The sequence below is a fragment of the Rhea americana genome, unplaced genomic scaffold, assembly GCF_003343005.1.
Source record: "Rhea americana isolate MKP2758 unplaced genomic scaffold, rheAme1 scaffold_322, whole genome shotgun sequence".
In the NCBI taxonomy this organism is placed as follows: domain Eukaryota; kingdom Metazoa; phylum Chordata; class Aves; order Rheiformes; family Rheidae; genus Rhea; species Rhea americana.
Genome location: NW_028186449.1, coordinates 666,622 through 679,543, shown reverse-complemented (window position 1 = coordinate 679,543; position 12,922 = coordinate 666,622). Strand labels below are relative to the sequence as shown.

General features: G+C 42.1%; 1 protein-coding gene across 1 annotated transcript; it reads left to right on the top strand.

The window, feature by feature from the left end:
* Positions 1–3: 3 nt before the first annotated feature.
* LOC146592642 (prolactin-like) lies at positions 4–3,267 on the top strand (the record flags this gene model as incomplete). Its single annotated transcript, XM_085310669.1, has 4 exons — positions 4–75; positions 171–278; positions 1,630–1,809; positions 3,060–3,267. Coding segments are annotated over 4 exons (555 nt in total), but the record flags the coding sequence as incomplete, so codon positions are not given.
* Positions 3,268–12,922: the final 9,655 nt, after the last annotated feature.

The window sequence follows — 12,922 nt, the reverse complement described above, 5'->3', positions numbered from 1 at the left end:
GGCTGCCGCCTCCTCACCGTGTCCGACCTCTTCGACCGCGTGATCCGGCACTCGGGCAGGATCCACGCCGAGCTGGTGAGTGCCCCGACGGCCCCGCTCCGCCGCCGCGGGGCAGCGCGGGCCGGCGGGGGGCTGCGCCTGGCCTTTCCCTAGGTTTTCTTCCCCCCTAGGAAAAATACTTCCCTCCGCGTGGAAACGAGCTGGGGAGGCCCGCGCGGAAGTGCCACACGTCCCGGATGCCGACCCCCAAAGGCAAGGAGCTGGCYCAAAATCTCCCGGTAAGGCCGGGCGGAGGGGCGGGCTGGGGCCCTCCCGGAGGGCTGGCGGGGGGCTCGGGTCCCCCCCCGCCCTGCCCGTAGCCGAGGAAAGGCGAAAACATCCCCCCGCTCGCCCTCCCCGCACGCCGGCTGAGCCCCAAACGGCTTGCACGAAAAGGTGGCCGGGGCTGGTCCGATGTCTCCGGTTTGGAGGGAAGGAGCTGTAAGCGTTGACCCCAAGCGGCCGCAGATCAGAGATGCCGCGTAATGAATCACCATTTTGTCCTGCTTAAAAAGATAAATATGGTTAAAAGTTCTTAGTTCAAGCTTATTATGACAGTTGCCCTAGTATATCATGCCAGTGACTGACACACGGGCATCCCTTTGGTTTTGTGGTAGCAGTCCCCGCGGAGCACAAACTTAGCAAGGTGTGAATGTGACAGGTAGGTGTGATTAATCAGTTCCACTGCCAGCTATAAAAAGCAATCAGGAGAAAAACACAACAGTCATTATCTCCCTGAATTTGTAATTAGGTAAGGGGGGGGGACAGCAGATTGTTTCAGACATGTCATGGCAAAGGGAGAATCCCAAATCAGTTTAGAGAAAAGCAGTAAGAGCTTCTTTAGACAGAGGAAAAGCAGAGACTGCAAAGCTGAGGATACAGCAACAGAAGCCTTTGCCTCTAGGAGGAGACAAACTTAGAAAAATGTTATTATTTAATCACCTTGCTCTTCAGTTGTGATGATACAAATGATTTTGTCCAAGATGGACAAATTGCACCTTGAAGGGTACTGGGAAATGGGGCCTTACCTACTTTAAAAAAGTTTAGCTGTTCAACCTTATTTCTGAACTTACCCTACAGGAGCGCTCTTATGCTTCTCTTGGAGAAGCAACCACCCTGACCACCAGCCACTTTTAGAAGTGTCTGCAATGAGTGTTCAGCTGGCATAGCTGGAACTAYTGCTGGTGTGAGGAAGTATCTGCACTTCCATACCAGTAAACTTGAAAGTATAGATAAGGTTCATGAGACACCCAGGAATTACTGCAAACTTCTTCAACAGAAATAACTTTAACAGGAGTGCCACCATTTTGCTAAGGCTGTGTTCCACAATTTTAGGTTTTACATAGCTCTTAAGCTATGACTYTTAAGTCTAAGAAAGTTGAGAAGGAAGTCATATAAAAATTAGGTGTTTCCCTGTTTTATATCTAGGCAAGTAACCAGACATGGAGTGTCCCTCAAGTTCTGAATATTTGAAAACCACYGAATTGCACAGACAAATCTTAAACCTGCCCAGATTTCAATGAGACTGTCCAACAGCATTCATWTGATCTGCAAACTAACAGAAAAATCTTTATTGTTTTAATTTGTAAGAGAGAAGAACTAACACACTTGATACTGAAACTTTTGCAAGCCTGGAAAGAGCCACTTTCTCACTTTAACCAGCATATTGAGCACCATCAAGAGTTATCTGATGACAGCCTTAGCAAAGCTAAGCAAATCAGCAATATGGTACATGAGCTGAAGACTGGAGTTGAGAAAGTGACAGAAAAGGCAAGATTTTCAATGTAGCTTCTATATGTATCAGTCATGATATTGTGGCATCAGTGACTTCTGGGGGCTAATGTCTGCTCTCAGGCTGTAACCTGGATATGAACTGAGGCTCTGATTCAGCAATAGACTTAAGCCTGGCAGCTGCTATTCAAATGGCTTGACTATAACATCTGTATAAGAAAGAGAGAGTACAAAGAGTAGGACCATTTACAGCTTCATGGATGAGCCGGTACAGACTTACATTTCTAGGGCAGTAAAGGAGATGTGGGTAGACCATGACAAATATTTATTGTTTTCATTTTTTTCTGATTCACATCCCAACAAATGCATGTATCGCTCTCTGCTGTAGARAGCTCTTTCCTAAAGCAACAATTTTATGGATAAGTTCTTCAAGAAACAATGGCATCAGTTGAGGTTACTTTTGTTTGCTTCATTCTATAGTTCAAGCTGGTCATAAAATTCTAAACTAACTTAATAAACTAAAATATACTTATTTATCTTGTGGAGTTTTTTATTTTGTATTGTGTTTTTTTTCCCCTAAAATACCATTTGAGGCATTACTAAAAAGGAGCGCTCTCTGAAGTTTGGCATGTATGTCCATTTTGACCTATATGTACTATGGACATGCCACACGGTAGAAATGCAATTAAAAAAATGAAGCAAACAGCATCAAATGACAGCAATCTGCATTCCAGTATTTTGCAGCTGCATTTTGCTGTGAGACACCAGTTCTAAGCTTGATCCCATTGTGAAGCCAGCACTCCTGAGAGGTGGTAGCTGTCTTCAGATTTCACCAGGTTAAACATCATTGGTGAATGCTCACATTAGAAATTTCCCATGCCAAAACTCATTAAAATAAATGGCTGCAAGTCTAGAGACTGATTTGCTGTATTACTTTGAAAGGAAAAAAACTCTTATCAAACAGTGATTCCTACTTAAATTGAAATGGTTTTATATTTATGAATGTGAGGCCAATATTCTTACATTACTAGCATATCAGATCATTTCAGGCTAATATTCAGATTTGTAGGCAACTGTTCAAAGAAAATGCAATGATATGTCTCTGTAAGGAGCTTTACACATCTTCAATAGGTACATGAAAAGTCTGGAATAGAACAGCCTAACAGTGATGCATCAGTTGACTTCAGCACTAGCATTTTAAAGTTTTTTTTTTCTCCTGTGTATAGTTATTTGTCAAACTGGTTTATACTCATAAAACACCATGTACAGTTTTCCTGTTTTCAATACAGATGCAGTCAATGGGGATCATCAGCAATTCGTTGAATGGAATGGCATCATCTGAAACAGCTGGTTTATCCATCAGTAATGAAGCAGACCTGATGAGTGACTCTGACTTTATTCATTGTTTCAGGAGAGACTCCAATAAAGTACAAAGCTACTTAAAAATTCTTAAATGTAGAATTATGCCAGAAAATAGTTGTTGAGCTTTAATCTCTTGGCAGGGAGTTTTCAGGAGCAGAATTACATGTTGTTTATAAAAATGGAAAATATAATTTATAAACTCTCACATTTACAGTAATTATAAATTAATAGGAAAGTAGTTTTGAAATGCTTTGGCAGCTACTTCACACTGTTAACCTATACAGTTGAAATATTAAATAAAGCATAATGTGTGCATGTGGATATAAACACACCAAATGAAACAGAGTAGCTGTAGATAAATCAATATCCTTGTGTATTACACTATGAGAAACTATAATATGGCCAGTTTACAGAGTTTCGATGTGCACATAGTTAGAAGTGAAATTCATTTAAACCTTGGTAAAATATATCTATATACTATAAATAAAGTATATTTTGTGTTAAAATTGTTATTCCCCTATTTATTGCCTACAGAGTATTGCCTAACACTGAGAAGTGGTATTGCTGTTGATCAGTTCATGTAACTGCATGGGCCTTGGGGTAGACTTTCTTTATGTTCGTGTCATGCTTTTAACTAATTTCTACAGGCTTTCACATGTGTCCCATAAGATCTAGATTTTAGCCCTTCTATTTGTGTTGAGTTTTCTTTTATACCTGTAGTAGTGTCACTGATTTCACTGGAAACTCAAAGAGTTTCTATACGAAAGGTAAATCAGAATTTTGATTTAAGTACTGCTTCAGTTTGAGGGTTGAGTATGGCTGATACAGTTTCAATTTCCCACTCTCTACAGTTTGCCATAGCACATCCTGACACAGGGCTTGGGTTTTACAGTAATGTTGACACAAACTCTCTGGAAAAAAAAAATCTGTGAAGGATTTTTTAACAATTACATTTTCCTGAATGGGTGGTTCTTACTGCKCTTTTTAGGACAATAGGAAAAACAACACAAAATTGCAGAATAGTACAGGTTGGCAGTTACCTCTGGAGATCATGTAGTCCAAACCCTCTGCTCAAACAGGGTCACCTCTACCGTGTTGTTTAGGCCTGTGTCCAGACTGCCTTTGAGAATCTCCAAGGATGGGCATGTTTCTGGCCCACATTCAAATTGTCCACTAGGATCTTCAGGTYCTTCTCTGCAAGGCTGTTCTCCAGCTGRTTGGCCATCAACATTTGCTTGTGCATGGGGTTATTCCTCTCCAGTTGCAGGATTTTCCCTTTATTCAACTTCATGAGGTTCCCCTGCCCATTTCTCCAGCCTRTTGAGATCCCTCTGAATGGCAGCACAGCCCTYTGGTATACCAGCCACTCCTCCCAATATTGTATCATCTGCAAACATCCTTGCATTCAGATTCTAAATTAACATTTATAATTGACATGGAWTTATTTTTAAAACTCTTGATTATTTGATCTCTGACAGTCCTGCATGTACTGAAAATTTTCCCCATGGTGTTTTCCTTTACATTTGCAAGTCTGAGGGCATGGCAGGAATGCAGCTACACATTTATTGTGAGGAAACTTAAGAAACTCAAAGAGATRACTCAGAACAGAAGAACTTAGAGAGTTATGTCTTAGCTCCCAAACCTCATCCAAAGTATAGGCAGTTACTTTTTCAAGCTGGAAATGCAAACACTTAGCTGTTCAGCCAGCATTTTCTCCACATACGAACATTCAGATAAGTAGAAAAGCTCTTACTTGCTGTAGCATGAATGTAAATTGTGCTATTTGCTAAAATTTCATCTCAACATTAGGAAAGGAGCATGTTAAAGCAGTGTAAGTGCCGCAGGGCTTAAAACTAGAGGTAAGTTGGAGTACTGGTGTGTAGTTTATCTGGCCACGTGGTTTGATTTTATCCTTTTCGCAGGACCTACAACAGCAATTTGARTTCCTGTACCCGCACTTTCATTTGCCTCTTGTCTTTCCTTGTTCTGCATTGAGTAACTGATGAGATGATAGTACAAGAAAGTTTGGTCTTTTTCTGGCCTCCTCTACTCTTAATGCTTGTGGACAGTTGCTGGAGCTCAGGTTGCCAAGAATGGAGGGCAAAATTGCTGATGAGTATTTGACACTGGATTTGGGCTTGAGAAATTGAAAGAACAGGAAAGCATTTCARAGAAACTTTTATGTGGAACAGAGGAAGAACGAAGGAACAGCTTTTTCACTCACAGCCATTTCTATCATCCTGTCTAACAGAAGTACCGCACAGCCAGAAGTGGTGAGTGTTCACAGTTCCTGTTGTGCCAGGTATGGTGGAAATACACTGGACTACACGGTTCCTGTCCTAAAGATGTTACTAGCTGTAATTTCTTAGACCGTAAGATGCTACATACAAATAGCAAAATATCAGCATTAATACGCAAATTCTGAAGAAATTCTAGAAAACTAAACATGTCTCCAAATGATCTGAAGAACAGAAGGTCTCCTCTGGGCAAATGGCTAGACAGAGCCAGAGAGGGATGTCTCCTCTGCCTACATCTGCCCCCCTACACTTCCCAGGGGTTGCTTGGGAGAAGTAATAACCCACACACGTCCGAAACAAGGGCGAGCTGAGGCAGGAGGGTTATTCACGCAAAAGGGAGCCGCTGGGAAAGGTGTTGGGGGGACAGGTCTTGGGTTTGGTACCACTGTGTCCGCTACACACAGAAGCGTTTCTGTCGCTTTGATCCGACCCCGTTTTTTTTGCAGAAAGAGTAAATGTGCTGTCTGATCTCTYGCAGGACTTCTTCGGTTGAATGACACGGCCCAAAGAGTCAAAGAAAGGAGGGGACGGGCGAGAGGGACGCGACGGCACCCCAGGCAGCTCCTGGAGGGAAGAGTGTTGGGGACGAGGGCGGCTGCTCCCCGCCGGGGCCAGGCTGCTGCCGACCTCTCCCCCCCCCCAGGCGGTGGCGGCGGGGCGGCTGCTGGCTCCGGGCTCTCGCCGGGTGTGCGGGTGTCCCGGCCGGGCCTCGCCGCCCGCCTCCCTGCGGGGCCGCAGCAGCAGAGCCGCAGCCTCCCGCCAGCGCCCCGGCAGCCCCCGAGGCGTCTGGGCCCCATTGCCTCCGGCGCTGCTGCGGGGCGTGGGGCGCGGGGCAGGGAGGGGGCAAGGTCCAGGGTGAGGCCGAGGAAAGGGGATGGGGAGAGGGAATTGGCAGGGCGAGGGAAGGGAGAAGGCCAGGGAAAAGGAGGGGGCGAGGGAAGAGAGAGGGCGAGGGAAGAGAGAGGGTGAGGGGAATGGAGAGGGAGAGGGAAGGAAAAGAGAGCGGGAAATGGAAGGGGTGAGGATGAGGAAAGGGAGAGGGTGAGGGAAGGGAGAGGACACGGTCTTGCAGGGTCAGAGCAGTCAGACCTGGTTTCCTTTGGGCCATGGGAAYGGGTAAGACGTGTGGGGTAAGGGGTTCTCGCGGTGTGGGCAGAGCAGCCCACGCTGCTCTCTGCACCTGGCCCCGGACCGTCCCAGGGTTTCCCATCTGCCCCTTCCTGCTTCTCCCGGCCCGGGATCAGACGCTGCCGGGAGAGATGCTGGTGCTACAGTGTTTAACGAGGCCCTGGACTGGGCTGCGAGGGCATTTCCTTACGTGGGAAGAGGGACGGCCGCGCTGCGGGGCGTCCTGGCGCTGCGGGGCCCTGGCAGGGCAGAGGCAGGCCCGGAGGGGTCGCAGCGGCGGGGACCCCGCGCGCCGGGGGCTCGGAGGAGGTGGGGAAGGGGTTGGCGTGGGCTGCGGCTGAAGGCAGGGCGCAGCGCGAGCGGGCCCTGGCCTGCCCGACGGCCGGCGCCTTCAGCCAGCGCCGCAGCCCAAGCGTCACCTTCCAGCTCGTGACCTGGGGCTGAGCCCTGCATCACCCCTAAAGCCAAAGGGTACTTAACAAGCTGGGTGCAAAACTGGTTTCAGCCATCACTGAAATGTATAAATGTGTATTTAAAATGAATTTCCACAATAGATTTAGGCTAAGGAAGGTATCTGCAGCTTACAGTCGCCAGTAAATCAATCTTTTGGGGTCCAGCGATGACTTTATGCTATATAGTGGCCATGAGTTACGTTCTGGCAGTTGTGATGCACAGTATCTGGTTTGTTKGTTTGTTTGTTTTCCTCAGAAGGGAATGATGTGACCTAAAGTGGAGCGTGCCCATGACAGTGAGTGTCATGGTAACGCTCCATGCCCGGGCCCAGGTGCAGCCGAGGCTGCTGCTTTGTCCGAACGCGTTGCAAGGAGACTTGGYGTGGAGCAGGAAAGTGAACAGTAACTGCTATGAGGCTCTTAGTTAGGAAGATCCTCCAGTGGCTGCAGCTTACTGTCAGGTGGAAAACATCTTATAAATGAAGCAGATCATAAAAATAATTTTACTGTACTTCTAAGAGCAAAACTTTGAAAATACTTTGCTTTAGAGAAATATGAAAACATAGAAAATGATAGAGTGGGTGCTGCAGAAAGAACAACAGTGTACCAAAATATCCGTAGTCATTCATATTAATTTGACATCACAACATAGTATTACATTCCATAGTTTGCCTATGGCTAAAATGAGGCATGTTTCTAACAAAAGCCATTCTATATTGCCAGCAATGTATTACATCCTCTTTTGACTGAGAAAAATTGAAGAGTTGCCTGAAAAGGGCATGTTTTTCTCTTTGGTGACTGATGCCTCAAATAGAAATATCACTGATGGTTGCTTTCTACACAAGGGAATCGTTCATCATCTGCATGATTTTTCTTCAAGGCAGCAGTGAAAATAGGAATATTTGAAGATACAAAAAAGTGCACTAAGATCAAMTGTTTTGAAATGTAAGAATACATCATTTGCATCTGAGGATACTAACATTAACTGAGGAAACACAATCAGAATTAATATATTTGCTTCCAATTAATTGTTCAGCTCTCATACAGCAATATATAGCAATGTATGTTATAGATAAGTCATCATGTAATTTCAGATTCTGTAACAAAATGTTTCTATTAACTCTCCTCATCAGCTAAGCACATTTAAGAATTACAAATATTATTTCCTTTGTTCTCCAAACTTTATTACATGAAATGTTGCAGAATATCCCCAGAATATAGAGGAGAATGTTAGAGGAGGATTTCCTAGTTGTATTTTTTCCATTTTTTAAGGTGATGAAGGATATAGCAAAGAGACACTCTCATTAACTGAACGTTACTTTTGTTTCTTTCACAATGTACAAAATGACTTTGATAATGCATCTTATATTTAGATTGAATCTGCTGTCTGCTGATGTTTGGTATGGTGGATTAACTGAAAGATAAGTTACAAGAGAGAATTTTGTTATAGTTTAACTCTTATCTAAAACCATATCATAGCAAAGCAGAAAAAAATGGAAACATACATCTTTGACTGGTATAAACAAACTTTTAAATACCTGGCATCACATTCTAATGTTGACAAGCATAGAAAAATTGACTTAAAAAATCTTAAGAATTCCTGACGCACTGAATGTTTATAGAAGGCTAGATGTTTGTGTGAATGTTTGGATGAATATTAGGGATTCACTATCAAAATGTTGCCTTGAGACATCCCCATCCATCATGCCCAGCTTCATTGCTTAGAACTACAACCAGTATCTGTAAGAAACCAGGGAGTGCGAGTTGCAGGTTTTTGGTCAACAGTTAATTTAGGTGCAAGTCTACATGGAGAGCATCTTAGATCAAGGTTTATATACCTAGGTTTATCTCCTAYAGCAACAGTTGTCAGGCACATACTCAGAAGCACAGTTATTGTAGACCTGTACAGTCAATGGCAATTTATTCTATTTAGAATACRAACCTTTTTCTACAGAGGCCTTTTGGCCTCTCTATGGTCCTAAACTAAATTTGAAGTTAGTTGGGCCCTAATCTCTCTTTGGACCTTTCTTAGGGCACTCAATTCACAGCTAACTTGCTTTAAATTCTCCTTCTAGTTTGTGAAGATCAGCGACGTTATTGTTCGCAGAAGGTAAAGAAGCAAATGAATGTAATTTATGTCAGTCTTTAACTGTGGAGCAGATGATGGTCATCAGAGGAGAAATGTGGCTAAGGTGATGGCAACTGGTATTTAAAACCTAGTGCTAGTAAATAACAGTGGAAAAAAACTAATCATCTGATGTGTTATTATAGCTAAGGAGTGACATTTGGCCATTGTGTTATTGTTCTGACATTGAAGTCTTGTGCCTCCGAGCAGTCCTGTTCTGTGAAACAAGCCCTCATAATTAATTCCTGTTTGCAGAGAATCAAGAGAACTTTTAGAAAATTATTTTATTCTATAAATCTGTACAACCAAAGTTTAAGTGCTGACATAGGTATGGTTATTACATCCCGTTTTTAACAATGTTATATGAAGTCCATGTTGAAGCTAGCTTGCCTCTCTTCATGTTCATGATATCACAGTTGTCTACATGCAATAAAACATAACTGTGGCTGCGCCTGATAATCTGCCCCACATTCAGACTAGTCTGGGCAATCTCAAATTGGGGGGYGAGAAAACCTCCTCCTGTTACCGATGCTGCTCCACTGTGCAGAAAGAGCTGCAGTATGTCAGCAGGATACTCTAAGGGAACAGGAGTCTGCAACTTGGATAACAAAGAGAGTACTGAGTCTAGGTCCATTCTTCCTTTCCCAGTTGTATTTTATATTACATTAGCATTGATAAGTTGCCAGACTAAACACAGAGATGCCCAGCCAGTAGAAGTATTTGCATTGTTAATGGCACACTGAACAGTTAGCTTTTTGTTGCGGTTCTGAATTTAAGGCACCTAAACTCCGCCAAACCCCAGGATCCCAACAAACTTCCTTCATAATATTCGACAGGTTGGAACTACATAGTCTCAAAATGCCATACATAAAAGTACAGCTCAGACACCCTTTAAACATGCTGCAATATCGTCCATCAAGCCATATCTTTGAAGTCAAAATAGTATGTACCTACTTTTAACTGTGAGATGCCATCAGTATCTTTTATGTCACTGTAATACCAAACCAGGTGCATTATATGCCTTATATCCCTGCAACGTGAATGCCAAAGTTCTTCAAACACCTACCGGGGATTTTGTGCATCATTTTTGTTCTCTTTGTTCTTTTATAACTACTGTTCATGCATTATTTGAAGAAAACTTATAGATAGTACTTGATCCACCATACTCAGAAAAGACTGGCACTGTAAGTCTCTCATATTTTCTGTGTTCATACTGAGTGCTGCTTCTCATTTACCAAGATTTCACAGTATGTTGGCACTGAAGAAATTTCTCCTTTAAATAGCTTAAAATGAGAGGAATCAGGCTTGTTATGTGTTACAGGCATTAAGTCCATTTTGACTAATTGAATCATATTATTTTAGGTATAATTCGGAACTCATATATTTCTAGGGTTTTGAAGAAAGCTGGAGCAGCACTTTCAAGTAAAGAGAGGTTTAACCTGGCATAGTGAAACTTTATTCTAGCTACAAAATAAGAATTCTAATAGGAAGTGTTAGAGGTTTGGAGGGCTATGAAGTGATGTAGCTTTAAAGAGGCTACCGGGAAAGAAGAGGTTTAAAAAATGTGTAACATTGTAACTGTGAATCCAATTCTGCAAGAGCCTCGCTTGATCTTTGCCTCAGTGAGAGGTTCTTCAAACGTGATCTGTTTAGCAGATCAGTTCAGAGTTTTTATAGTAGCTCACATTCAGCGCTTGCAACAGCATCATCAAATGAAAGAACTTCACAGTGAGCATCCTGAATCTCATCCATCTGTGCTGCTTCTAACACTGCCACTTGATTGAGTTGTGGTGTGGGAGGCTTAGTAAAAGAATATGAGCAGCTATGAAAGCTCTCCCTTCCAGGGCTTCACACTCACACCTGGAAGGTGACACTGTAAAACCCCAAATTGCCCCAAGCATGCACTGATTCTCTCCAAAATAGGRAACACTGACGAATATCCTTCCCCCCACACATCTCTCTAATCATTTGATGATAATTTAGAAATCTCTGCATGCCTTTCATTGTAGGCAGATGCTAGCAGATGCTGTTGCAGATGAATCTAGGCCACTAACTCTTGCTAATCCTTCAGATAGTCCTGCTCTGTTAGACTAGTCTCTATGATTTCAATAAGACAATTAATTAGAAGGTAAATTCATCCCTGTGTGTGATAAGCAGTCTATCTACCCCTACAGAAAAAGTCTTCTGCAGAATATGGGTGGGTTCTGGAGTTTCTGCTGCAGGATAGGAATAAATTTCTCCTCACGAGAGTAAACAGCATATAAAACATGACTTACTAAACGTGTTCAAGAGCCCTCTGATAGTAGCTAAGTGTCAAGGTAGCCTGTGTTAACCAGGGTTTCCAACTTTAGGAAGAGATTTCTTAAGTTTTCTGTAAGTTATTTTTTTCTTTAAAGTAAGCCTAAGAATTTACATGCAAAGAATGACATTAGTGCAAGATTAGGACTGCACAGCTGAGCACTTAAAAGCAGAACATGCACAAGCTGGGATACAAAACTTGCCTGATCATGCATATTGTTATGATACAAACTCTTGTTACTGCAATCTCAAGTTCCTTAGCTGCAAATGTATCAAAACTTTATTCCCCTTGATACACTGTATTATTTGGGAGGTAGTAGATCATCTTCCAAAGATAAGACTTTAAGTAGCAATTGTATGGCTTTTTCAAAGACCATGATACAGTTCAAAAAGCTATGGAGCTCAAGACAAGAGTAATTAGAAACATGGAATGCATGATGAGGAAAACAAGATTAGATTATCATAATAATCTCTTCTGGCTATAAAATACAGGAATCTGACAGAAATGAAATAGTCATATATATAAAAACCTAATGTTCTTCAAAAGGTTTTCCCTGCAACATCAAATACTCCCAGTCTTTTTCCTCAACAAATGCATTCACAGAAGTATGGTAAAAAAACATTTTCTATTCCCATTTTGATAAAGGAATGAGGGGATGAAGCAAGCAAATCATTTAAAGTAAAGCCATTTTAATAATACTCTTTCAGGCTACTTGTATTACATAGAACACTGTCCYGCCTTTGATACAGAAATAAACTAATGTGCACTTATTGGCACCAGTTTAAATAGGAGTAAGTCAAGAATAAGACTCGTAGAGCATGGCATCTCTTCAAATTCTTCTCTAAGTGGGTTATGGTGGCAATTTGTCCGATTTTAGCTTTGTTGCTTATTCYATTTGGGCTATAATTCTGCATATCACCATCACAATTTTGAAACAGAGGTGCTGTAAGTTTCATCCATGGGTGAAAAGAAACGAGTTGGTGAAATGCATTTCTCAGTATGCATTCAAACCAAAGTKATTTAAATGTAGAATATTTTATTAGAGTTGGTTGCTTGTCTTCTAATACTGCAACTTTACTAGAGTAAGCAGCAGACTTGTGGCCATGCTATTTAGAACTAACTGGATAATGATATAAGTGAAGAGAGATGGAGAAAACATACTAAAAATTTTTATGTTCATCTAACATGAACCTATTGTGTCATTTTATCAATTAAAAAAAAATCAAAGCAACTTATTATCTCGGGGGAGATGGTTATTCTTGGGCACAGAAGAAATTAATTGGTCTGATTGCAATGAGAGAGAAAAGTGAGTTTCTACCAGTGTGTTTTTAATGAATAACTATATACAGCACAGATGTATAAATCAGAGTAAAATTTCAGCTCTACGCTCTTCACTTCATTTTACTTACCATCAGTTCCTATTTCACTTTTAAGGTCAGTACAAGACTGGAGAAGACAGAAGAAAAGTATTCTGAGTATTGAAGAATAT